We start from the raw sequence: 26,969 nt of genomic DNA, 5'->3' as shown, positions 1-26,969 counted from the left end.
TCAAAAAAAGAAAAGGAAGCAGCTAAAAGGCAAAAAGGGACATATTTTGCAGAGACAAATGAAAGTCTTGGTGTGGGAGGTGCAAAAAATAAAACAAAAAGGGATAAAAAGGACACAGAAGAGAAAGCACATAAAAATAAAGACAAGAGAAATAGAACCTCAAGACAGCGGGATAAAAGGCAGATCAAAAAATCACTTAAAATGGGGTCCTCAAAAGAGCAAGAGATGATGGTTAAGGAAGAAAATGTTAACAGAAGAGAAGTACAATTATAGGGTAAATATTAGTAGAAATATATAAAGAGTTAGATCAGTAGATGGGGATGTTGGCATCCTTCAGTCTCAAAAGACTATGGTATCGTGCTCCTAATGCAGCATCTGGTGTGGCTAAAAAGTCCAATTGGTGAATGGGGATGTGAAAGTAGTTAATTTGATAATACTATTAATTTTGAATGTAATTTAAACAATGTGGGGGATTTAAAAATATCAATGATTGGGAAAGGGAAATTGATGAGATATTTTTTGAGAAGAAGAAATATCTGGAAAAAACTGTAAAAAAGATGAAATATAGGGCATATAGTGATGTTAACTATGTATGAAAATTGAATAAGAAAAGATAAATAAATATGTAAAGAGAATAATATGATTGAAGTTGGTATAGTAAAACTATGGTGAAAAATGATTAATATGCAAAGATTAGGTGTTTAGTAATGATAAGTAAGCTTAAATGAATTAATGGGAAAAGATAAAAGATTATATAAAAGAGATGAATATTGATGAAAGTGGGAGATTAGAATATACTGAAATTTTGGTTATAAATGAGATGTATAAATCGTGACCCAGTCAACACTCCGCCCATAAAGTATATATGATGGGGAGGGGGGGAATTGCAATAAAACTTTTAAAAAAAGGAATAGAATAGGTGGATCCTCAATAGAAGCAACTGCGAGTGATCTAGGACTCCTTCTAGACAACCATTAAAATATGAGCCAGCGGTGTGGCAGTGTGGCAATGCCTAGGCTGCATCAACAGAGGAATAGACTCACGATCATGTGAAGTTGTTAGTACTGTTTTATAACGCCTTAGTAAGACCACACTTGATTAGAGGGTAAAACATATGAAGAATGGTTGCAGAAACTGGTTATGTCTAGTCTAGTGAAAAGAAGGACTAGTGGTGGCATGATAGCAGTATTCCAATATTTGAGAAGCTGCCATAAAGAATAACAGAATAGAGTTGGAAAGGACCTTGGGGGTCTTCTAATCCAACCCCCTCTCATTCAGAAAACACTATACCATTTCAGACCAATCTCTTCTTAAAACCTTCCAGTGTTGGAGCATTCATAACTTCTGGAGGCAAGTTGTTCTACTGATTAATTGTTCTGTCAGGAATTTTCTCTTTAGTTCTAGATTGCTTCTCTCCTTGATTAGTTTCTATCCATGCCTTCAGGTGCTTTGGAGAATAGGTTAACTCCCTCTTCTCTGTGGCAGCCCCTTAGATATTGGAACACTGCTATCATGTCATCCCCTACTCATTCTTTTAATTAAACTAGACATATCCAATTCCTGCAACCATTTTTGTATGTTTTAGCCTCCAGTCTCCAATTCTTCTTTACTGCTGTTCCCTGCCCTCTTCTAGCATTTCAATAATATATATACATATTTATATTGTGGTGACCAAAACTGGATATAATATTCCAAGTGTGGTCTTACAAAGGCATTATAAAGTAATATTAACACTTCATGTGAAATTGATTCTATCCTTCTGCTGATGTAGCCTAGGACTGTGTTGGCTTTTCTGGCAGCTGTAGCACACTGGTGGTTCATATTTAAGTGATTGTCCACTAGGACTCCAAAATTACTCTCATAATTACTACTATTGAGCCAGGTACCACCTATACTAAACCTGTGCTTTTGGTTTTTCTTGCCTAAATGTAGAATCTTACTTTTTTTTTTTTTTACAATTGGACTTCATTCTGTTAGATAGGGTCCAATGTTCAATTCTGTCAAGATCCTTCTGTATCTTAAGCCTATCTCCCGGGATGTTGACTGTTCCTGCCAGCTTGATGTCATCTGCAAATTTGATGAGTTCCCTATCTATCCCCTCATCTAAATCATTGATGAAGATGTTGAAGAGTATTGGGCTTAAGACAGAGTCTTGTGGTACCCCATTGCATACTTCCCTCCATGTAGATGCAGTCATGTTGAGGACTACACATTGAGTGCAGTTGGTCAGTCAGTTATGAATCCATCTGATGGTGATGCTATCTAACCCATATTTTTCTACCTTATTAAGTAGTAGGTTGTGGTCTACTTTATCAAATGCCTTACTGAAGTCCAAGTAAACTATAGTATACCCAAAGCATTTTGCTGGTCCATTGATTTTGTCACTTTGTGAAAGTATGCAATAAGTTTTGACTGGCATGATCAGATTTTGACAAACTCATGTTGGCTTTTGGTTATGACTTTGTTTGCCTCTAGGTCAGTGGGTCTCAATCTTCCTAATGCTGCGACCCTTTAATACAGTTCCTCAAGTTGTGGTGACCCTCAACCATAAAATTATTTTATGTTTTCTGTATTTTTTCTAAAATACGTGTTTTCCGATGGTCTTAGGGGACCCCTGTGAAAGAGTCGTTCGACCCCCAAAGGTTAAGAACCACTGCTCTTGGTGTTTGCAGATTCATTGATTATCTTTTCCAGAACTTCCCAAGTATTGATGTAAGGCTGATAGGTCTGTAGTTTGCTGGATCCATTTTTTTCTTTTTTTGAAAATGGAGCTACATCAGCTCTATTCCAGTCCTCTGGTAGTTCCCCAGTGCTCCAAGATCTTTGAAGATATAGTTCAGTGGTTCTTAGATCAAATCTGACAGCTCCTTCAGGACCTTGGGTTGTAATCCATCTGGTCCTAGTGATTTGAACTCATCTGAGGTAGACAGGTGTTCTTTTACCATTTTTTGGCCTATTTTAATTTGTATTCCTAATCTGTGTTTTATAGTACTGTTTTTGATAGGTTGGACTGTTTTTTCCTTTTGTGTAAAGACAGATGCAAAAAAATGAATTAAGCAGTTCTCCATGTTGCATATCAACATGTTGCATACCTAGGAGTACTCATCTCAAACGATCTAAGCCCCAGAGTTCACTATAACTGCATTGCCAAAAAGGCATTAAGAGTTGTTAACCTAATTTTGTGGAGCTTTTTCCTCCAGTAATATTGTACTGCTAATTAGGTCATACAAAACCTTTGCCAGACCAATCTTCAAACATAGCTCTTCTGCTTGGAATCCACACTGTGTATCGGACATTAATACAATTGTGCGGGTCCAGAGGTATTTCATGAGAAGAGTACTCCACTCCTCTGGTCACAATAGAATATCTTATGCCACCAGGCTTGAAATTTTGGGCTTAGGCAACCTTTAATTATGTCGCCTATGGTCTGACCTAAGCATAGTACACAAAATTGTCTGCTACAACGTCTTACCTATCAACGACTAATTCAACTTCAACTGCAATAATACACGGGCAAACAATAGAGATAAACTCAAGGTAATCTGCTCCAAACTCGATTGCAGAAAATATAATTTCACAATAGAGGGGTCAATGCCTGGAATGCTCTACCTGACTCTGTTGTTACTTCCTTTAACGGGGAGAGGGGGCGGTCTATAAATTCAATAAATTCAAATTCAACCTTATGTCAGGCCTGTAATTATATTCTTTTTAGGATCTTTGGCCTGCCACACTTTCTTATAATTTTCTATGCTGTTTCATTAGTGTAGTAGTTGGGAGGGGGGAATAGAAAGGAGTAGGATTGTAGAATGGATTGTTGACATTCTTTTGTAGAAGCCAAGGTCATCTTTTGTCTCCGCACATCGACACCTGGCCGGAAGAAGATGGGTGTACATGCCAGCGTGGAAGATGATGATTGGAACATGTGATGGATTTGTGGGTGTGGGGAGAGATCATGAACTTTCAACTGGTTGAACTTAGAGAATGTACTTCCAGAGTTGAAATTTCCATAGCTGTACTAACATGCCTGTGGAATAAATTGCACCATTAAGGATGTTTTGCCTTGGACAATGATTTATTTCTGCATGGTATTTAGAACCCTAACATTATTTCAACTCTCTACTTTAAAAATATTTCACTAGCTCCCTCCCCCTATCAAGGGGGAAGGGCTGGTGATGGAAGATCTGGTGATGTGGGTCTCGGCATCCCCAATGCTGACCGGGACAGCGTAAATATCAGCCTAAGAATTAATGAGAAGCTTTTGGTGATAAGAAGAGGAGTACGGAACTTCAAAGGCAATGGAATGCTGTTTCCAGTTTAATTGCATCTGGAGGAATGCAGGAGGAGACGCGACAAGACGAAGGAAATCTCAGACGGACTTCTTCAGCAAAATTGTGAGTGCATGCTCCCCCTCCTTCCCCCCCAGCTTAGAAGCAAGATTGGAAAAAAAAAAAACACCCTTAGAACGGAGGTTTGGGCTCCTTCCAGACGGCAATAAATGAAATGGCATATCACCCTGCAACTAGATGGGAGAGAGATTCCCTTTCAAAATGGGAATTTCAAAGGAGGCAGGAAGAAGGAATTTTTCCAGCATCTGTCACTTGCAAGCCACCACAAATGGGGCTGCAACCAGTAAATGAAGCAAATTGGGCAGTAAATTGGGCTTTCCTCCCAGGACTTGGATGGAAAAGATGCTACTTACAAACTCCTTTGCCATCAGCATGGGGAAATGCTCCAAGCCAGCAGAGGGCACCTACTTGGCCCATAACTCATCCAAGCCAGCAAAGGGCACCTACTTGGCCCATAACTCCTCCAAGCCAGCAGGAGGGTCCTTGGCACGTAAAACCCCCTAGCCAGCCATCATTGGTTGAGCTGCAACCTGTGAAGCAGGCAACCCCGGGATGGGTCTTAACCCCAGGTCATGGATGGGAGGGATGCCAGTGGGCACCTGCCCTCCCTCAGCAGATGGCACCATGGCAGAAAGCTGGGCAGTGGCCAACCGAGGGATTGACCTCCCCACCGGTTCCAGTCTCCCCTGCAAGGCCCCAAAAGGTTCTTACCAGACCTTCCTACAGAGAAGAAATCTCCATGGAAGAAGGTATTATCAAAGGGAGGCCTGCGGGATGGATGGTGGGAAATTGTGCGCCTGTAAGGCCCCAAGTGGTTCTTACCCCACCTTCCTACAGAGTAGCAATCACCAACATGGAAGAAGGGATTACCAAAGCCAGGCCTGCAAGATGGGAAGCGGGACAAGGTGCATCTGCAATGCCCCAAAAGGTTCTTACTCCACCTTCCTACAGAGAAGCAATCTCCACCATGGAAGAAGGGTTTACCAAGGGGGCAGCTGCAAGTTGGAGAGCAAGGCAGTGTGATGAAATGGTTCCTAAGTTTAGAGATGTAACTAGGTTCCATTCCTCGTGGGGGCCAATTAAATGCCACCATTGTTGTCAACTTGGCCACAGAGAGTCAGAGTGTTTGGGTCCAGCCCCAATGCCACAAACGTGCGCACCAACCACCACGGCGGTAAAGAGAGGGTCCCAGATGCCACCACAGAAGAGTCATCTGGGCCAACAACCTCTGGAAGAGGATCCCCAACTTAAGGTGAGGAAGTGTCCTACCAAGGGGGAGGCCTCGGAAGAGGAAAAGGGCAGACAATCTCCGGAGGAGGATCCCCAACTTAAGGTGACAAAGAGTCCAACTAAGGGGGAGGCCTCGGAGGGGGAAAAGCCTAAACGACCTCTGGAAGAGGATCCCCAACTTCAGGTGGCGAAGAGTCCTACCAAGGGGGAGGCCTCGGAGGGGGAAATGCCCAACCAACCTCTGGAAGAGGACCCTCAACTTCAGGTGACGAAGAGTCCTACCAAGGGGGAGGCCTCGGAGGAGGAACAAGGCCAGCCGTGGTTGAATGGATCCAAGAGCCCAGAACCTACAGCACCTGCAGCAGAGAGCCCGAAACGGCAATGGGAAGAGGTCGCAATGGACTACATCATGGAACTCCCAGACAGCAGTGGGCATAAAGTAATTTGGACTGTTATTGATTTGTTTTCTAAGCAGGCACACTTCATTGCTTGCTCAGGATTGCCATCCGCAAACGAATTAGCGAAAATGTTTGTGAAACACATTTATCGCCTGCATGGAGTACCCAAGAGGATCATTTCAGACCACGAAATCCAGTTCACTGCCAAGTTCTGGAGAGAGGTCCTGAGATCTATTGGGTCCACACAAGAACTGAGCTCAGAGGTTCATTCCAGCATGAACGGCGCAGCAGAGGGAGCCAATGCGGTGGTGGAACGATACATCCGGTGTTTTGTGGACTATCAGCGAGACAACTGGTCGGACTTGCTACCCTTCGCCGAAGTGGCGTACAATGATGCGGTCCACAGCAGCAGAGGATTAGCGGGTTTCCAGATTACCAGTGGCATGGGAGTTGTTGCCATGCCTGAGTTGCCTAGAGAACCTCCTTCTTTCATGTCTTTGAGTGAATGGATGGACATGCTAAAGAAAGGATGGGAGAATACGAAGAAGGCTCTAGCAGTTGCAGCAGAAGCCTACCAGAAGCAAGATGATCAAAGTCGCTCACTCATAAACCCCTACCATGTGGGGGACAATGTTTTTGTATCTACCAAATACATAAGATTAGAAATGCTTAGCAAGGAATTGGGTCCAAAATTTCTAGGTCCATTCCCAATAGTGAAGATAGTTAACTCAGTTACAGTTCAACTCAGTCTACCCAGAAGTCTAGGGGAAATTGACCCAGAATTTCATTGTAGCTTGTTGAAACCAGTAATTGGGTCTAACAGAAGAGCATCCACCCAAGCTCAATCTCCTCCTGTAGTGATGGAAGGGGAAACACAATCTGAGGTGGAAAAAATTGTAGATTTCAGGCTGAATAGGGGTTGCTTACAGTACTTAGTGCATTGGAAGGGTTACCCTTGGTCTGAAGCTAATTGGGTAAACAGTGGGAACCCGAAAGTGGAGAAGTTAGTAAAGCAATTCAATGGGAAGTTTCCCGAGAAGTCAAGGGGTTCCCCTGGGTGGAGAAGAGGTGGTTAATTTTGTTATGTTAACTTTTATGTTATTCTCTTTGCAGGAAACGTTTTTCTTTTGAGGAGAGGCCGCCTGTCAGGCCTGTAATTATATTCTTTTTAGGATCTTTGGCCTGCCACACTTTCTTATAATTTTCTATGCTGTTTCATTAGTGTAGTAGTTGGGAGGGGGGAATAGAAAGGAGTAGGATTGTAGAATGGATTGTTGACATTCTTTTGTAGAAGCCAAGGTCATCTTTTGTCTCCGCACATCGACACCTGGCCGGAAGAAGATGGGTGTACATGCCAGCGTGGAAGATGATGATTGGAACATGTGATGGATTTGTGGGTGTGGGGAGAGATCATGAACTTTCAACTGGTTGAACTTAGAGAATGTACTTCCAGAGTTGAAATTTCCATAGCTGTACTAACATGCCTGTGGAATAAATTGCACCATTAAGGATGTTTTGCCTTGGACAATGATTTATTTCTGCATGGTATTTAGAACCCTAACACCTTAGCTTTAACATTAAACTGTCTACCGTGGACCTCACCCCATTCCTAAGAGGTCTGAAGGGGGCATGGATAAGCCACCAGCTGTCTCTGTCCTACTGTCCCCATTTATTTGTACTCATTACATGTGCTCATGTCCATGTTTATACTTATACCTGTTACCTCATACATGTTTGACAAACTAAATAATAAAATAAATAAAACAAATTTCTTGCCATTTTCTCCCATTAATGGACCAATAGTTTCCTCAACTTTTTTCTTGTTTTTTACATTTTAAAAGAATTTTTTTTTTGTAGAGTGTATTTCTTTTGTCACAAGCCTTACTTCATTTAGCTTTCCTGACTTCATCTTTGCAGCCTCAGGATATTCTGCCTTAGTTATGTACCTATCTTTTTTGTGCTCAGTTTATCAGAGAGCTCTTTGTGGAGGCATGCTGGTTTCCTTCGAGAGCAGTTATTTTTCTTCTTCATTGGAATTGTGTTAGACTGGGCTTTTGTAATCTCATTTTTCAAAAATTCCCAAGCTTCTTTTCCAAAGCACCAGAAGACAGGACAAGAAGCAATGGATGGAAGCTAATCAAGGTAGATCTAAGCTACAACTAAGGAGAAATTTCCTGACAGTGAGAACAATTAACCAGTGGAACTGCTTGCCTTTAAAAGTTGTGGATCACTAGAGATTTTTAAGAGATTAGACAGCCATTTGTCCAAAATGGTTTAGGGTCTCTTGTTTGAGTAGGGGTATATGGTCTCTTGTTGGACTAGAAGACCTTTGAGATCCCTTACAACTCTATTATTTTATACCATATCATAAAAAAATAAGAGTCATTAAATGGAAAGGATTGGAAAGATGCATTGTGCTTTACAGAGATCTATCACAGCTAGGTGATGGTTTAATGTTGTCTATGGAAACTACAATGCCAGCCCATCTCTTTCATTTTTTAAAAAGTACTAGTCTTCATTTAGTGAGTGGTTTTTGTAGCAATTGTTCACAATTACAATGATACATATTTTACAAGCAATCTCAAATTTATGCCCTTCATAGGCCTGTAAAACAAAGGAAAGCTGAAGTAAGATCACAAACACAATCACAGCTTTAGTTAAAAACTTTTTTCTTTAACAACCCAATTGCCTGCCCCAATTGTGGTCAATAAATGAGAACTGCCAGTATTGTCTTATTTAAATCTTTTTGATTCTAGTTACCTATGCTAATAATTTTATTATTATAATTTTACATTAAAATTGATAAGAGCTTGAAAGGCAATTAATGATTAATTAGGCAAGGATAGTATTTTTTCCCAGTATAGAGTCAATCACCATCTAAGAAATTTTGCTTCAGAAGGTTGTAGTGGGGGCCAGGGATGACATTTTTCAGCCTTCTCTACAGATTGAGAAGCAGATAAATGAATTATGCATTTCAGAGCTTGATATTTCTATTTTGAACATTTTAAAGATAAAAAAGGCAGTGCTGCCTACCCATGAATAGCAGTGAATATTTGCACTGAGGTTACTAAAAACATACATTTAACTTAAATTAATATTTTCCTGCTGTAAAAACCTATTGTACATATATTTATAACACATTGAGAGTTAAAAAAGAGAGAAAGATACATGCATGATTCCAGTGGTTCTTACCAGTATTAACTGGAGTTACTCTGAATGAAAAATGCAATTTTCCTCCAAGATCCAGGTATTTAATGGCATGGAGTGGTAGATCATCAAACTGTTGTACTACATATCTACATTCGTCAACTACAATTTTCCATTTTCTGCCATTTGTTGTGCCAAAGTCATACAGAAACCACTCATCAGGTGGAAAACTGTGGTTTAGAAGCATTTTTTCAGGCAAAGTGGCCATTCCTAAAGCGTTAAGATCATCCACAACCTCAGTGATAAAGAAACTGCTAGTGCCTGGAATCACCACTGTCTTTTCAACATCAGTTGCCTTAAATACATTAGTACCTGAAAAAAAATTACACACAGAGAGCTGTCATTAAAATGAGTTGACATTAAAATGAATAAGACTAATTTATTCAAAAATAATTTCCTGGCCTATGCCAGCTTCACTTAGTATAAGGAACCTTAGATTTTTATACCTTAATTAACAATAAAAGACACATTTTCACCATAGTTTTCTAGCCATGTATGACAGCACACTCAGATTAATTCCGCTTGTCATTCTTCTTTAGAATGACAAAACAAACACAACAATCAGCTTTCTGGGAACTGAGGATGAAAGGGTTCTGTCTCGGGTGATGCAGAAAATGGCAAATATGTGGGGAAGAAAACCAAGATAAAGCCTTCCAAATTGACAATATTCTTTATGCCAAGTGAAGTTCTTAACCACTATGGTGCTTCAGCAGTACTGGTAAGGCAAAGATATACTGCAGAAAGTTTAGAATGCACACGTGATAAGGTGTGTTGGATATGTTAACTGACCCAAGTTACTTCTAAAAATAAAAGTGGTAGGACATAAACAAACGAACAAACAAACATTAGCCTAGTTGAATGGATGATTCTCTGCAAAGAAACCAATGAGCTATTGAGGATAGCCCACAACCAACTAAAACACTGTAGCCCAAAGTGACAAAAGCATTCCAAGTGTCAATATTACCTGGATTTTTTAGGCTTCATTATCAGCCATTTAATAAAGATGATAATTAGCCTTATTAGCATAGCATCTGTGTCTCCTTCTGAAGTGCGGGAAACCATGTTTTGTTTATCTAAAAATGTGTCTGAAAAGGACTATAGCCACTGGAAATAAAGTTTTAATTCAACAAAAATCAATTTTTCAGACTCAGAAATGCAAAGATATATGAATAAAAGAATGGCTGATGAAGGAGGCAGACAACGGGGGAGCCAGGAGGAGGTAAATGCTAGCTGATAATCCCTTGGAAGAGAACGCAATGTAAAGAAATGGTACAGGGAAAGGGCACACATCTGAGGAGCCAGTTGAGGTCCGTGGTCCAGTTGTGTAACCTATAAATCCATCAGGAGACAATCAGGAGTCAAAGTGTGCATAGGAATGTGGAGAAATATACAGGAATGTGGAGAAATATACAGGTGCATAGGAATGTGGAGAAATATTTCACAGGAGAAGTGATGGTTGGAGTGGAGCTCTTTTTGACTTGAGACTGCTGGAAGCAGTCTGAATGCAAACAGAACAGACCCAGTCCTGCTAAATGAACTTTTGGACCCCGTGGAGTGAAGTGATTGAACGTCAAGCGGACTAGAAGATGGTTGCAACAGACAATGTAATAGCATGAAAAAGAAGAAATCAAGAGAGAGCTCCTACCTAAAGGAGGGGTTGGGCTTTATGGAGAATAGGGAATTGATCAGGACGATCTGCCATTTGCTGCTTGTTATTTTTTCCTGGGTTCTGGGAAATTTCAGTCTTGATAGTTCAAAAGTCTCACCATAATAAACACCTTTATAGGATTTAGCTCCCTGACCAGGTTGAGGAAACATTGAATGTATGTTTGAGAAACCATAATTTGGAATTTTACAATGTTTTCAAGAGATTTGCTAAGTTGGAACTTGACCCATGGTATCCAGCTGAAATGGAATACCATTCATTTTGTATAACAAAAAATATGGCTTTTAACATTCTAGGCATAACAATTTTTTCTTGTTCTTATAGGATTTCCAAAGAATTTCAGATACCACAGTAGTACACTTAAGGCATTAACAAGTATAGCTGTTCAGAATTTAGAAAATGCTGATATTTAAGAGAAATACTGAAGGGTACAGAAGCAGGACTCACCTAAGGAAATTCAGAACCAAAAGTTCTTCATTATCGAACGATTGACATACCTGCAGTAGTAAGTTTAAGTTGATATAATTCAGAAGTAGAATTAGGAGGTAGAATGGTTAAAGTATTTGCTGTACAAGGGCTGTCAGTTACAGATTCAACAGGAAAATCCTCCAGAACATCTACCAAGACAGATGTTACAGTTCCTTCAGGATTTGCACGTGTGAAGATTGTGTTAATTATACCTGATCCTCCTGGCCTTTAAAAAAAAAGTAAATATTATTATCTTGATAGCTTTGTCCAATTGCATTCTATATCTACCACAATTATAGCTTTTTCTCTCAGAAACCTTCTAGGCTTGGTCCTGTTTTCTGCTTTGAGGTGGCATGTGTTTCTGCTGTTAACACCTGTCTTCTAAGGCAGGGATGGCTAACCTTTTCTGGACTGAGTGCCCAAAGCACGCGCGCAGGCACATGAATGCACGTGCACATGCCTGAACCCCAAAAATGCAATGTGCAGCACCCCTCACATGCCCCACATGCATGAATGTGTGGGCCACTGCACTTGCCCCACCCTCATTTTTATGGCCCCCATGCATGCCCCGCCCCCATGCATGCATGGCAGACACCCAACAATCAGCTGGCTGCTGGGAGGTACATGCGCATGCGCGGCAGAGCTGAACTGGGACAATGGCTCACGTGTGCACAGAGACGGCACTGTGTGCCACCTGTGGCACACGTGCCATAGGTTCGCCATCGCAGTTCTAAGGGGTTCCCATTCGAGGAAATAACTCATCCTTGATTCTATATATTATAAGAGAAGGTGATCTTGATTTTTAATATTCAGATTAAAAACTCTCGAACAAGCACCATGATAAATAAACTCATTCTCTGTTCATTGCGGTTTAGTGGAGTTCAGCAGGATGTCAAGTTTAAGGGCATCTCCATACTTTTCATTGCAGAGGTGGTATTCAGCAGGTTTTGACCAGTTCTGGAGAACCGGTGGTGAAAATTTTGAGTACTTTTAACTGGTAAATACCACCTCTAACTGGCCCAATCCCCATCTATTCTCTGCCTCCCGAGTTCCAGCTGATCGGGAGGGAATGGGGATTTTGCAGTAACCTTCCCCTGGAGTGAGAGGGGGAAGATTTTATAATAATGTTCCCCTGTCATCCCCACTAAGCCATGCCCACCAAACCATACAATGGCCACCAAGCCACTAGTAAAAAAAATTGGACTCCACCACTGCCTCATAGGATTTGTGGGCTTGTTTTTCCTCCTAAATTCTACAGTTTATAAGATAAGGGACAAAACTTAAGGAAGGGGAAGATAAGTTTGAAATTATTTGTCACTGACATGTCACAAGGTAACATTTTATCAATAAATTTTAAGAATTAACAGAGGATTGTATGTATCTTATAATTCTGAATCTTGACTATTAGCGGAGGGTAGAACTTTGAAAGGAACTACTGTAGGTCAGTATGAAGCTCTAACATGGTTTGTTTTACAGCTTCTAGCCTCCAAAGAATATCAACTTGTTCTTCCCCAGGAAATTGTCTGAAAGAGTTTTGATTTAAAGTTTCCTCTATAAGATGTTCAGATGATGATCTTATTAAGGATTTACTAAGAGTCATAATACCTTTCCTTTTCAAAGTCATTGTAGCAGACACATTGTGGCCATCAGTATTCTCTTCCATTTTATGGGTAGTTGGATTGATATTATTCCAGGACTTTTTATTAAGCAGCAGGGTTCTAATATCTGGGTCAAACTCCATATTTTGAATAGATTTGAAAACTCTCCATGAATTTGCTTACTTTAAGTAACATTTATTTATTTATTTATTTATTTATTTATTTATTTATTTATTTATTTATTTATTTATTTATTTATTTATTTATTTATTTATTTATTTTATTCTTCGTATTTCTAAACTGCCCCCTCTCCCAAAAAGGGACTCGGGGCGGTGTACAGTCCACAATAAATAACAGATAAAATACAAATATAAATAGAACTATAAATATACGTATATGTGTGGAGGAGGTTAAAATTAAGAGTACATGAATATAAATTGAACTTTTATATTTAATTATAACTCTATAAGTACTGAAACCTCTTACAAAACATATGGATATGGAGAAACTGACTCAGAAAACATATTATTTCTTTATGGGAGTCTCATTGCTGATTGTATACTTGGCTCCTCGCTATACGTCAGCAGCCCTGCCCGAGCTCCTCGAGCTGATCTCGGAGACGACGGTGGAGATCCGCAAACTTTTGGTTATGGGGGATTTCAACCTGCCGTCGACGGGAGCAGCATCTGAGGTGGCTCGGGAGTTCATGGCTTCCATGACAGCCATGGGCCTGACCCAACTAATTCAGGTTCCCACACATGAAGGTGGCCACACACTGGACCTTGTTTTTGTATCTGAGCAGTGGACGAGTGATCTGGGAATAGGGGACTTAGACATTACTCCCCTGTCATGGTCAGATCACTCTTGTCTCCGGCTAGATTTCCCTGGCGCTACCCCCCACCGCGAGGAGGCGGAACCAGTTTGTCCAAGCTGGTACCGCCCCAAGCACCTGATGGAACCAGTTAGGTTCCAGTCGGAGCTTGGGCCACTACCTGTAGCCCTGACCCGCGCTCGGTCAGAGGACCTAGTGGCCGCCTGGAATAGGGCGACGGCTGGGGCCTTGGACCGGGTTGCGCCTTTGCGACCTCTCCTACGGCAGTGACCCACCCGGGCTCCTTGGTATACCGAGGAGCTGAGGGTGATGAAGCACCAGAGGAGACGTCTAGAAAGCAGGTGGAGGTCCTCACACTCCGAGTCTGACCGAACACAGGTAAGAGCCTATTTACGGACTTACCTTGTGGCATTGAGAGCGGCCAAACGTAGACATTGTGCCGCTCTTATTGCGTCTGCGGATAACCGCCCTGCCGCCCTGTTTAGGGTCCCCCTCTCCCTCTTGGTGCAAGAGACGCGGGGGGCACCCTTACAGGGAAGAGCAGAGGAGTTTGGAGAATATCTGCAGAACAAAGTCGCTCAGATCCGGAGCGGATGGGCCCCCTCCAGTGGTCTGGACGGGCCGTCAGCAGTGAGTCTTGTGAGTCCACTCTGGGAGGAATTTGACTCTGTTGCCCCCGAGGATTTAGACAGGTTGCGTGGAAGGCTGCGACCCACCACATGTTCATTGGACCCGTGTCCCTCCTGGCTGGTACTGGCATCCTGGGAGGTGACACGAGGCTGGCTTCTGGGCCTGGTGAACGCCTCGTTGGGTGAGGGATCCTTACCTACTGTCTTGAAAGAGGCGGTGGTGAGGCCCTTACTCAAGAGGCCTTCACTCGACCCAATGGAGCTAGCTAATTATCGTCCAGTCTCCAACCTCCCTTTTTTGGCGAAGGTTGTTGAGAATGTGGTGGCGCAGCAGTTTCCACGTCACCTCGATGAATCCGATTATCTAGACCCATGCCAGTCCGGCTTCCGACCCGGGCACAGCACGGAGACAGCCTTGGTCGCGTTGGTTGATGATCTCTGGAGGGCCAGAGATAGAGGTTGTTCCTCTATCCTGGTCCTATTAGATCTCTCAGCGGCTTTTGATACCATCGACCATGGTATCCTTCTGCGCCGGCTGGAGGGGATGGGAGTCGGAGGCACCGTGTTACGGTGGTTCGACTCTTACCTCTCCGGCCGGATGCAATATGTGTTGACAGGGGGGCAGAGATCGACCTCGAGGCCACTCTCTTGTGGGGTGCCGCAGGGGTCGGTCCTCTCGCCCCTTCTGTTCAATGCATATGTGAAGCCGCTGGGCGAGATCATCCGTGGTTTTGGGGTTGAATACCATCTGTACGCTGATGATACACAGCTGTACATTTCAACCCCAAACCACCCCAACGAGGCTGTCGCAGTGATGTCCCGGTGTTTGGAAGCCATCGGGGTCTGGATGGGGGACAACAGACTCAAACTCAACCCCTCCAAGACTGAGTGGCTGTGGCTTCCGGCACCTCGGTTCAGCCAGCTGACCCCATCGCTGGCCATAGGGGACGAGTTACTGCCCCCTGTGGAACGGGCGCGCAATTTGGGCGTCCTCCTAGATGCCCGGCTGTCAATGGATGACCATGTGGCAGCCGTGGCTAGGGGGCGTTCCACCAGGTTCACCTGGTGCGCCAATTGCGCCCCCTACTGGACCGGGATGCCCTACGCAACAGTCACTCATGCACTGGTGACGTCTCGCCTAGACTACTGTAATGCTCTCTACATGGGGCTTCCCTTGGGACGCGCCCAGAGAGTGGTGCTAGTCCAGAACGCGGCCGCGCGGGTTATCATGGGGAGGTCTAGATACTCCCACGTAACACCGCTCCTGCGCGAGCTGCACTGGCTACCTGTGGTTTTTCGGGTGCGTTTCAAGGTCCTGATTACTATCTTTAAAGCGCTCCATGGCACAGGACCTAGTTATTTGCGGGATCGCATCCTCCCACATACATCCCTGCGGCCAATCCGCTCTCACAGGGAGGGCCTTCTCCAGGTGCCGTCCACTAGGCAATGCCAGCGGGCGGCGCCAAGGATAGAGCCTTCTCTGTGATGGGCCCAACCCTCTGGAATGACCTCCCCCCCGACATTAGAACCACCTTGGACTTCCGCTCCTTCCGACAAAAAATGAAGACTCACCTGTTCCGATTAGCTGGCCTGGCATAATTATAAATGTTACAACTATGAACTCCTGGAAGCATACTCTCAACTGGTTATTTTAAGGGTAATTTTAAGGGTAATGTTTTAATATTTTAATTTTAATTGATTCTAGGGCTTTTAGAGCCATATTTATTCTTCTGTACAGTACTCTTAATTTTAACCTCCTCCACATATATACGTATATTTATATTTATATTTATATTTGTATTTTATCTGTTATTTGTTGTGTGGACTGTACACCGCCCCGAGTCCCTTTTTGGGAGAGGGGGCGGTTTAGAAATGCGAAGAATAAATAAATAAATAAATTATCTTTTGAAATGAGAAGGTTTTCAGCATTAAGCATTAATTAATCTACTTTTATTAGAATACTTTCTGCAGTTGTTAGCAAATCCCCAGTTCCCAATTGTTTTGAACTTTTCCAACATCTATCCAGAGTTTAGTTTTAATCTTTTCAAGTCCCACACTAGAAAATTTTGTCACAGAAATAAAAAAAATACTGTTGGTGCCTAGAACTATTAACAAAAGAAGAAGGGAACAAACCCTAAAATCACAAATCCAGCAAGGCTGAAACCCAAAAGATGTAAGTTGACATTTTTATTAAGCTTTATTATTGTATTTCAGTACATGCATATTTCTGTTAAACAGTTACCAAGGCCCAACAGTAGTGACAATGTAAAATGCTAAAATGAAATTCCCAAAACTGGTTTCTGCATTAGATTTATTTTAATATTTTTTTAAAGCTGCAGATATTTGCACCTAGCATTAAGGGATGCGAAGTCTATGACTTTTGTTCTACAATATGAGACTCAAAAGCCCCTCAGGATCACATCTCTGAGATCTAATGATACTTTAGCATTTTAAGTGATACAGTATTTCATTGTCTTCTTTTTAAAATAAGAGATGACAAGTCCCTCCTGGCATCAAGAATAGCTGAAAATGTCAGCCCTGTCCACTCTACACCTCTAGTAGCCTGTAAAAAATTGCTACTGTTATGCCAATTCTCCAGCTACGTATGATTCCCAAACCACAATGGCTGGGTTCATATAGCATGCTGAACCCAAACCAAACAAATCATATTATACTTTACCATGGTGTGCAAATCAGGTCTCTATACTCTAATCAAAAAGAAATGTTAAGGGGGTCTTGTATAATCTCAATTCTGCATTACTGGAATAATTTAATTTCAGATGCTGACAAATGTGATTTCATTTGGAAGAAATATTACAAGTCATATTCATATTACAAGTTCTGTCCCTTAAATCTGTATTTTAAGAAAGAGTGCTATTTATTTTTCTTAAACATTAGACAATGTTTCAAAATTCATAATACCAGAGTAATTTTTAAAAACCTGATGTAATTTATATACTATTGGTATTTACTCGTAATCTAAGCGCTTTCCGCTTTGTAAGTTGGAGAACGTTGGCATAGTATTTGGTGGCCCGTGGTGAAAAAACAGCATTTGCTCTTCAGTAACATAATGTGGAGATAAAGGACCATCAAAACCTAAGTCAGTCTCCTGAAATAAAGTGAAGAAGTAATTATTTAATTTTTTCAAATAGATTTTTAACTATTTTAGGAAAAAAATCTAAAGGGTTCTTGATCAACAATATGGCACAATGTATACACCAAAATGCACGAACATTCATGTCTCCAGGCAACATATAGACCACTCTTTCTTATATTCAGTCCATATTCAATTTCTATTTATTCACAACCAATTGATCCTTGATCCTGTCTCTTCTTGTTTTGCCATGCAGATTCAAGTAATTCATTGTCACTTTATTCAACTTACTTTTATGTGTCTTCTGACACACTATAAAAATATCCAACACTGGAACATGAATCAAAGCAACATGGTCTTTACATAAAAAAATGATTTTGATAATGTATGCCACTCACACCAAAACAGACCAACAGATGAAATGTGAAATGGCAATTTAGTTTAACTTTGAAGATAATTTAAATTAAGAAACAAAGATAAAATGTTAAAGAGTGCAATGGGGAATTTGAGAAACATATTTAGTGATGGAGTTGATGTTATTGTAAGAGATTAGAAATTAAGGGGAATTAGTGATGTTGTTTATGTACTAAGAAGAAAATAGGTTTAAAATAAAAAATATGGAAAGAGAATAATATGGCTGAAATTGGAAACAGAGATATGATGTAAAATGGATTATGTATATGAGAGGATGTAAAAGAAAAGATCCGGACAACATTGTTCATAAAATATGTAAAAATGTGCAATAAAAAATAGAAACCTTGGGGGAAAAAAGAACTACATGTACTGGCTAATATGCTGCTCAGTTCTGTATCTGAGCAGACAAATGGAATCTTTGCAGGTTGTGACCATTCCAGTGTTCTTCTAAAGTCATGTTTGATGTTTCATATTCAGGCATAAGAAGAATTCTAAGGGAGTTTAGATCTTAAACTTATATGTTATGTGTTACAGTTACAACTACAAATCTAATAGTTGCTGACAATACTTAAGAAATGGATATGATTCAATAAAAGCCAGTAATTTCTAAAACTCTTATTAGTTTCTAAGAAATCTCTAATTCTTTCAATGTTTTGTCATAGCTTTGCCTTACCAGCTGGTCATACAATAAATTACTGTAGCTATAATATCTTTACAAAGAAAGTAAATATGCATTTCATACAATCAAACTGAATAATCTTTACACTACCGTAATATTTTATAAATCATCTTTAGTAGCACATCAAATAAATGTAAAAGTCAAACCTTCATTAAAGTGCTGATATCCACCGCAGAAACCCCCAAACCATCTTCAGTTATGTTATCAAAAGTTATATGATTTAAATTTCCCAGATGATCATAGTACATGCTGAAAGCACCAGGTGGCATTGTTGTAAGAAAGGTATATGCAAGTACTCCTACAGAGAAAAAAAATATGTGTGCGTATCTTATGTTATTATCATAAACTCTATGACTTCACACCAGTGACATGCGGTGAGGTTTATGGCTGGTGAGGCACTGACCCAGTGGTGGGTTTCAAATTTTTTTAGACTTGTGGACTTCAACTCCCAGAATTCTACAGCCAGGCATGCTCAGTTTCATTTGAACTTTCCTGTGGCTAGTGATTGGAGCTGCTGTCTGGAAGGTGGGGGGGGGGGAGGAGAGAGAAAAAGAGGAGCAGGTAGTGTCCTTTTAACTCCATTTTGTTTGAACTTTCCTGTGGCTGGTGATTGGAGCTGCTGGCTGGAAGGTGGTGGGGGGAAGGAGAGAGAAAAAGAGGAGCAGGTAGTGGCCTTTTAACTCCATTTCATTTGAACCAAAATAGCAATAATACATTCTGGATTAGTGCGTTTGAAATTGTGATTTTATTTATTTCAAAATGACCGCTTTAATTCAGTGTAATAGCTATCTTGCACCTGTCTTTCACAGTACTCTTTTCAAATTTGGATATTGTCCCCTTTGTAAACAAATTACTAGTCTACATAGACAGATTACCTATGTAGAATCCCTAATCTGTGCTCTCCAAGCAGAAATTAGGTGTCCAATTTGGCCATTCCACTCTACGGACATGCCACGCTATCTGCCCCCCCCCTACTGCAAAGATACCACAGGAGAAGAGCAGTCTGGACAACCATGGGATCTGGCAGGGTGAGAGCTGTGAACCATAAACACAAAGCTTTTGCTGTGACCCAGCATAACAGATATAGTGCCCTTGCTGCCCCTAATGGGGACACTAAAGAGACAGCTCAAGGTAATTGTGATAATGATGACTCAAATAAGCAGGGGATCCATCTGTCCCCCTGCTTATTTGAGTCATCATACAGAAGAGCAAGGTATGCAAAAAGAGAAGTCACCTTCTGGTTGGTGATTCAATCATAAGGGATGTAAATTTAGAAAAGGATATGGAGGTTTCAAAAGAGGGCAGGTGTCTGCCAGGTGCTACTGCCAGCAGAGACAGAGGCATATTCTTAAGATAGTCAAGAATAAGCAAGTAAGGACTGTGATGTTGATACTATTACACATCTTGGCACAAATGATCTGTCCCCAAAAGATGTACTTTCTGTGAAGAATGATTTCCAGAGCTTGGGGTATGAACTTAGTAGTGTAGGTTGTAAGCTTATCTTTTCAGAGGTTTTACCAATATATAAGGAACAAAAAGAAAAGGGCCAGTGTGTAGCAGAGTTTAATGTGTGGCTAAAGGAGTAGTGTAAAAGAGAAGGCTTTGGTTTTATTAGTCATGATGTCTGCAGCTGGTCCAATGAAAAACTGTACAAAAGAGATGGTTTGTACCCATCCAAGAAAGGGACTGAGTTACTTGGCATTAAATTCACAGATTTTCTGGATAAACATTTAAACTGAACAGAGGGGACAGAATTAATTGATACAGAACATTTCTGTCCCCAGCAATCTAAAATTCATAGGGTTATCAGTGCATGTAACACAGATGTTTGTGCGGGTAAGATTAACACTCCCGCTGTCAAGCAAAACCAAGCATTTAATAGTGAGTGCCATACCCTGTGCATGAATCAAACAAGTGGCAAGAAAATAGGGGCAGTCAGGCACAACACAGGTTATGTAGACAGTAAACACAGGGTCAATCAAAATGGACTCAAATGTCTATACACCAATGCACAGAGTATGAGGAATAAACAGGGCGAATTAGAAATTCAAGTAAAAGTGGGCAGATACTATATTGTTGCCATTACAGAAACTTGGTGGGATGAAACCAACAAATGAAACATATAGCTAGAAGGATTTAAATTATTTAAAAGAAATAGACCAAATAAAAGAGGAGGTGAAGTTGAACTATATATAAGAAATAATTACCTATCTACAGAAATAGATCACAACAATGATGAGAACTATCTTGAATGCATTTGGGTCAATATTAAAGGTTGGGGGGGGAATGACATTGCCATAGGTCTATACTACAGGCCACCCAACAAAGCAGAGGAAGTAGATGAACTGTTTGCTAGTCAGCTAACTAAGGTATGTAGGAAGCACACCACAATAGTAGTGGGGGATTTTAACAAACTTAGCAGACAACTTTGTTTTCCAAAAAGTAGAGAAGGGAACAAGGGGATCAGCCATATTGGATTTAATTCTCACTAACAGAGAGGAAATGATAGAAGGTGTTGAAACCACAGGCACCCTGGGGGCAAGTGACCATGCAATATTGGAATTCAACATTATGCAAACACAAATAGTAGAATAAAGTAAAACCAGAGTCTTGGACTTTAAGAAAGCTAATTTCAATAAACTTAGAGAGAGCTTGGGAAAAATTCCTTGGATGAGAATCTTCAAGGGGAAAACAACTCAAGAAGCTTTGGAAAATTTGAAAAATGAGATTACAAAAGCCCACACTAGCACAATACCAATGAAGAAGAAAAATAACAGCTCGCAAAAGAAACCAGCATGGCTGCATAAAGAACTCTCTGACAAATTGAAAGACAAAAAAGATAAGTACAAAAAGTGGAAAGGGGGGGGGGACATAACTAAGGCAGAATATCAGCAAATAGCCCAAGCATGTAAAGATGAAGTGAGGAAAGCTAAGACTCACAATGAAGAAAGGCTTGCCACAAAAGTAAAAAATAACAAAAAAAGCTTCTTCCAACATGTTAAAAAGAAGAAAAGAGTTAAGGAAACAATTGGCCCATTGCTGGGAGAAAGTGTCAAGAAGGTGACAAGCAACAGGGAGAAAGCAGAACTATTTAACTCATGTTTTGCATCTGTCTTTACACAAATGGATAAAACAGTCAAACCTATCAAAAACAGCACCACAAAAGTCAGATTAGGAACACAAATTGAAATAGGGAAGAAAATGGTAAGTGAGCACCTGTCTACCCTAGACAAGTTCAAATCACCAGGACCGGATGGATTACACCCCAGGGTTCTGAAGGAACTGCCAGACAAGATCTCAGAACCATTGAACTATATCTTTCAAAGATCCTGGAGCACCAGGGAACTACCAGAGGACTGGAAAAGAGCTGATGTGGTTTCCATCTTCAAAAAAGGCAAAAAAACAGATTCAGGAAACCTCAGACCTATCAGCCTGACCTCAATACCAGGAAAGATTCTGGAAAAGATAATCAAGCAATGAATTAGCGAACACCTAGAAACAACAAAGTAATAGCCAAAAGCCAACATGGGTTTGTCAAAAACAGATCATGCCAGACTAATCTTATTGCATTCTTTGACAAAGTGACAAAATTAATGGACCAGAGGAATGCCGTCGATATAGTCTACTTGGACTTCAAGGCATTTGATAAGGTAGACCATAACCTACTACTAGATAAAGTAGAAGAATGTGGGTTGGACAGCATCACCACCAGATGGATTCATAACTGGCTGACCAACCGCACTCAACGTGTAGTTCTCAATGGAACTGCATCTACATAGAGGGAGGTATGCAGTGGAGTACCCCAAGGCTTTGTTTTGGGCCTAGTACTCTTCAACATCTCCATCAATGATTTGGATGAGGGAATAAATGGGGAACTCATCAAATTTGCAGATGACACCAAGCTTGCAGGAATAGCCAACACTCCAGAAGATAGGCTAAAGATACAGAAGGATCTTGACAAACTTGAACATTGGGCACTATCTAACAAAATGAAATTCAATGGTGAAAAGAGTAAGGTTCTACATTTAGGCAACAAAAACGAAATGCACAGGTACAGTATAGATGGTACCTTGCTCAGTAGTAGTAACTGTGAAAGGGATCTTGGAGTCCTAGTGGACAACCATTTAAATATGAGCCAGCAGTGTGCAGCAGCTGCCAAAAAAGCCAACACAGCTCTAGGCGGCATCAACAGAGGGATAGAATCAAGATCATGTGAAGTGTTAATACCACTTTATAATGCGTTGGTAAGGCCACACTTGGAATACTGCATTCAGTTTTGGTCACCACGATGTAGAAAAGATGTGGAGACTCTAGAAAGAATGCAGAGAAGAGCAACAAAGATGATTAGGGGACTGGAGACTAACACATATGAAGAACGGTGGCAGGAACTGGGTATGTCTAGTTTAATAGAAATAATAATAATAATAATAATAAAATTTATTTCTTAGCCGCACCCTCTCCCGAAGGACTCGGGGCGGCGTACAACAAAACACATAAGAACAATATGGAAAATACACAAACAAAATAAACGAATGCATATACATAGAGGAGGAAGGAAGATGAATAAAAACAGTTAAAACACAATTTAAAATCCCCTAATAAAATTCCCAAAGTCACAAAATTAAAAAACCCGTCAGGAGCAGTGTGAACGAACTATGATTGAGCCAGGCCAGCTACTTGAAATAGGTGGGTCTTGAGCTTAATCCGGAAGGCGCGGAGGTCACAGGTAGTCCTAATATCCGGGGGAAGGTCATTCCACAGGGCTGGGCCCGCAACAGAGAAGGCTCTACTCCTAGACGCCGCCCCCGCCGACATTGTCTGGTGGACGGCACCTGGAGGAGTGCGAGCGAATTGGTCGCAGGGATGTATGGGGCAGGATACGATCCCGCAAGTAGCTAGGTCCTGAGCCATGGAGCGCTTTAAAGATCGTTATCAAGACCTTGAAACGCACCCGGTAGACCACAGGGAGCCAGTGCAGCTCGCGCAGGAAAGGTGTCACATGGGAGTAACTTGTACTCCCCATAATTACCCGCGCGGCCGCGTTCTGGACCAACTGTAGTCTACGAGTGCATTTCAAGGGAAGCCCCATGTAGAGAGCGTTACAGTAGTCCAGGCGAGACGTCACCAGCGCATGAGTGACTGTGCGCAGGGCATCCCGGTCCAATAGGGGGCGCAATTGGCGCACCAGGCGAACCTGGTGGAACGCCCCCCTTGCCACGGCTGTCACATGGTCATCCATGGACAGCCGGGCATCAAGGAGGACGCCCAAATTGCGCGCCCGCTCCACCGGGGCAAGTTGCACGCCCCCGATGGCCAGAGATGGAATTAACTGGTTGAACCGGGGGGCCGGAACCCACAGCCACTCCGTCTTGGAGGAGTTGAGCTTGAGTCGGTTGTCATCCATCCAGACCTGTACGGCTTCCACACACCGGGACATCACTTCGATGGCCTCGTTGGGGTGGTTCGGGGTGGAGATGTACAGCTGAGTATCATCAGCGTACAGGTGGTATCCCACCCCGAAACCACGGATAATCTCACCCAGGGGCTTCATGTATGTGTTGAACAGGAGCGGCGAGAGGACCGACCCCTGTGGCACCCCACAGATAAGGGGGCTCAGAGTCGACCTCTGCTCCCCCGTCAACACATGTTGCGTCCGGCCGGAAAGGTAGGAGCCGAACCACCGTAAAACGGTGCCCCCGACCCCCAACCCCTCCAGTCGGCGCAACAGGATACCATGGTCGATGGTATCAAAAGCCGCCGAGAGGTCTAATAGGACCAGGATAGAGGAGCAACCCCTATCTCTGGCCCTCCAGAGATCATCCAACAACGCGACCAAGGCCGTCTCCGTGCTGTGCCCAGGGCGGAAGCCGGACTGGTGCGGGTCTAGATAATCATTTTCCTCCAGATGTCGTGGAAACTGATAAGCCACCACACTCTCTACAACCTTCGCCAGAAAGGGAAGGTTGGAGACAGGACGATAATTGGCCAGCTCCGTAGGGTCCAGGGAAGGCTTCTTGAGCAAGGGTCTCACCACCGCCTCTTTCAAGGCGACTGGAAGGGACCCCTCACCCAGCGAAGCGTTCACTAGGCCCAGGAGCCATTCGCGTGTAACCTCCCAGGATGCCAGTACAAGCCAGGAGGGACAAGGGTCCAGTAAACATGTGGTAGGTCGCAGTCGTCCACGCACTCTGTCCAAATCCTCGATGGCAACCAAGTCAAACTCCTCCCAGATAGGACTCTCAAGACTCGCCACAGACGCCTCTACAGGACCACTGGAAGGGACCCAATCCTTCCGGATTTGAGCAATTTTATCCTGCAGGTATTTCCCAAATTCCTCTGCCCTACCCTGCAAAGGGGCCTCCCGCGGCCTCTGAAATAAGAGGGAGCGGGACACCCGAAACAGGGCGGCAGGGCGGTTCTCTGCGGATGCAATGAGAGTGGCACAATATTGACGTTTGGCCACTCTCAATGCCACAAGGTACGTCCTTAAGTGGGCTCATACCTGTGTTCGGTCAAATCCGGAACGGGAGGATCTCCAACGACTCTCTAGGCATCTCTTGCGGCGCTTCATCACCCTTAGCTCCTCGGTAAACCAAGGGGCCAGGGTGGAGCGTTGCCGCCGGAGAGGCCGCAAAGGCGCCACCCGGTTCAAGGCCCCGGTAGTCGCATTGTTCCATGCGACCACCAGGTCCTCTACCCGAGGGCGGGTCAGGGCCGCAGAAGGTGGCCCAAGCTCCATCTGGAACCTCTCTGGCTCCATCAGGCGCCTGGGGCGGAACCATCTAGTATTTTCCGGTTCCGCCTCCCCGCAGCGGGGGGTAGCACCAGGGAAGTCAAGTCGGAGGAGTGAGTGGTCTGACCATGACAGGGGAGTGATGGTTAAGTCCCCTCCTCCCAGATCACTCAACCACTGGCCAGAGACAAAAACAAGGTCCAAGGTGTGCCCTCCCTCGTGTATCGGGCCCTGAATCAGTTGAGTCAGGTCCATGGCTGTCATGGGAGCCATGAACTCCCGAACCCCCTCGGATGCTTCTCCCACCGATGGCAGGTTAAAGTCCCCCATCACTAAAAGTTTGGGGGTCTCAACCGCCACCGATGCGATCAGCTCGAGGAGTTCGGGCAGGGCCACTGATGTATAGCGAGGAGCCAGGTATACTATCAGCAGGCCCAACTGTCTCCTAGGGCCTGCTGATAGGACTAGGGGAGACATGATAGCAGTGTTCCAATATCTCAGGGGTTGCCACAAAGAAGAGGGAGTCAAACTATTTTCCAAGGCACCTGAGGGTAGAACAAGAAGCAATGGGTGGAAACTAATCAAGGAGAGAAGCAACTTAGAACTGAGGAGAAACTTCCTGACAGTTAGAACAATTAATCAGTGGAACAGCTTGCCTCCAGAAGTTGTGAATGCCCCAACACTGGAAGTCTTTAAGAAGATGTTGGATAGCCATTTGTCTGAAATGGTATAGGGTTTCCTGCCTAGGCAGGGGGTTGGATGAGAAGACCTCCAAGGTCCCTTCCAACTCTGCTATTGTATCTGTATCTATTTGTATCTGTATCTAATTTGTATCAGTTCTGATTTAAAGCAACAGCATTTGTTTTTCTCCTTTGCAAAAGAAGATTCCTTCTTTCTTTTTCTTTTTCTTCTCCATTCCCTTCCTTCCTCCCTCTCTCCCTCCCTCCCCACTCTCTCAAACACACACACACACACATTCACACACACACACATTGAATTGGACTACACACACTTTCCCCCAGCCCCGGAAGGATCCAGCCCAGCTTCACTGATTACAGGTTTGAAAAGGCAAGTGGCTCTGCCTGCAATCAAACTACCCTTTGAAGTTTGAATTCCTCCCCCTCCCTCCGACCCACACGTACCTTTTCCAGCTGTTTCAGAGAGGATTTCAACTCTGCTTTTGCCTCGGGTCCTCTGAAGAAGCCCTGCCCAAACGAGCGCCCTCTACTATGAGGCAGGAGAACTGCATGCCTCACCTAGGTCAGGAATTGTTAGGCTTTTAACCCTTGCTTAACTCTGCTCGAGTGATCATAAAACGCTTAAAGTCAGACTAGATGAGGCATGCAGTTCTCCTGCCTCATAGTAGAGGGCACTTTTTTAGAGGCTTTTTTAAACAGTTAAGCAGAACCATCCATGGTGAGGCAGAAACTAGCTCAGCCTGACCTCAGCTCTCGCCTTTTTCCTTTTTCCTTTTTTTTTCTTTTCATGATGACCGTGGTGAGGCTGTGCCTCCCCTGCCTCCCCTGACTGCACGTCACTGCCTCACACAGAAGTATTTTCAAAGAGAACATTTCTTCTAATCAAACTGAGTTTGCTCTGTGTAATCAGGATACAAGATATTTGATTTAGAAAGAAGCGAATGCAAATGTTTAAAGCAATAGTGCTTCACCAGGAG

The 26,969-nt window shown here is 42.8% G+C and overlaps 1 protein-coding gene across 1 annotated transcript in view; it reads right to left on the bottom strand.

Annotated features, from left to right (window-relative positions):
* Positions 1–26,969, bottom strand: part of LOC309386186 (cation channel sperm-associated auxiliary subunit beta-like) — an 80,142-nt gene that overhangs the window by 27,190 nt on the left and 25,983 nt on the right. Inside the window, exons 12-15 of the mRNA XM_081941292.1 lie at positions 18,708–18,859; positions 17,347–17,483; positions 11,345–11,541; positions 9,167–9,493 (exon numbers count right to left, since the gene is read on the bottom strand). Coding sequence (XP_081797418.1) covers positions 9,167–9,493; positions 11,345–11,541; positions 17,347–17,483; positions 18,708–18,859 — 813 coding nt within the window. The remainder of the gene's footprint in view (positions 1–9,166; positions 9,494–11,344; positions 11,542–17,346; positions 17,484–18,707; positions 18,860–26,969) is intronic.

Source organism: Natrix helvetica (genome assembly GCF_964273705.1).
Source record: "Natrix helvetica genome assembly, chromosome: 1".
NCBI lineage: Eukaryota > Metazoa > Chordata > Lepidosauria > Squamata > Natricidae > Natrix > Natrix helvetica.
This window is presented reverse-complemented; position numbering and strand designations above follow the sequence as displayed.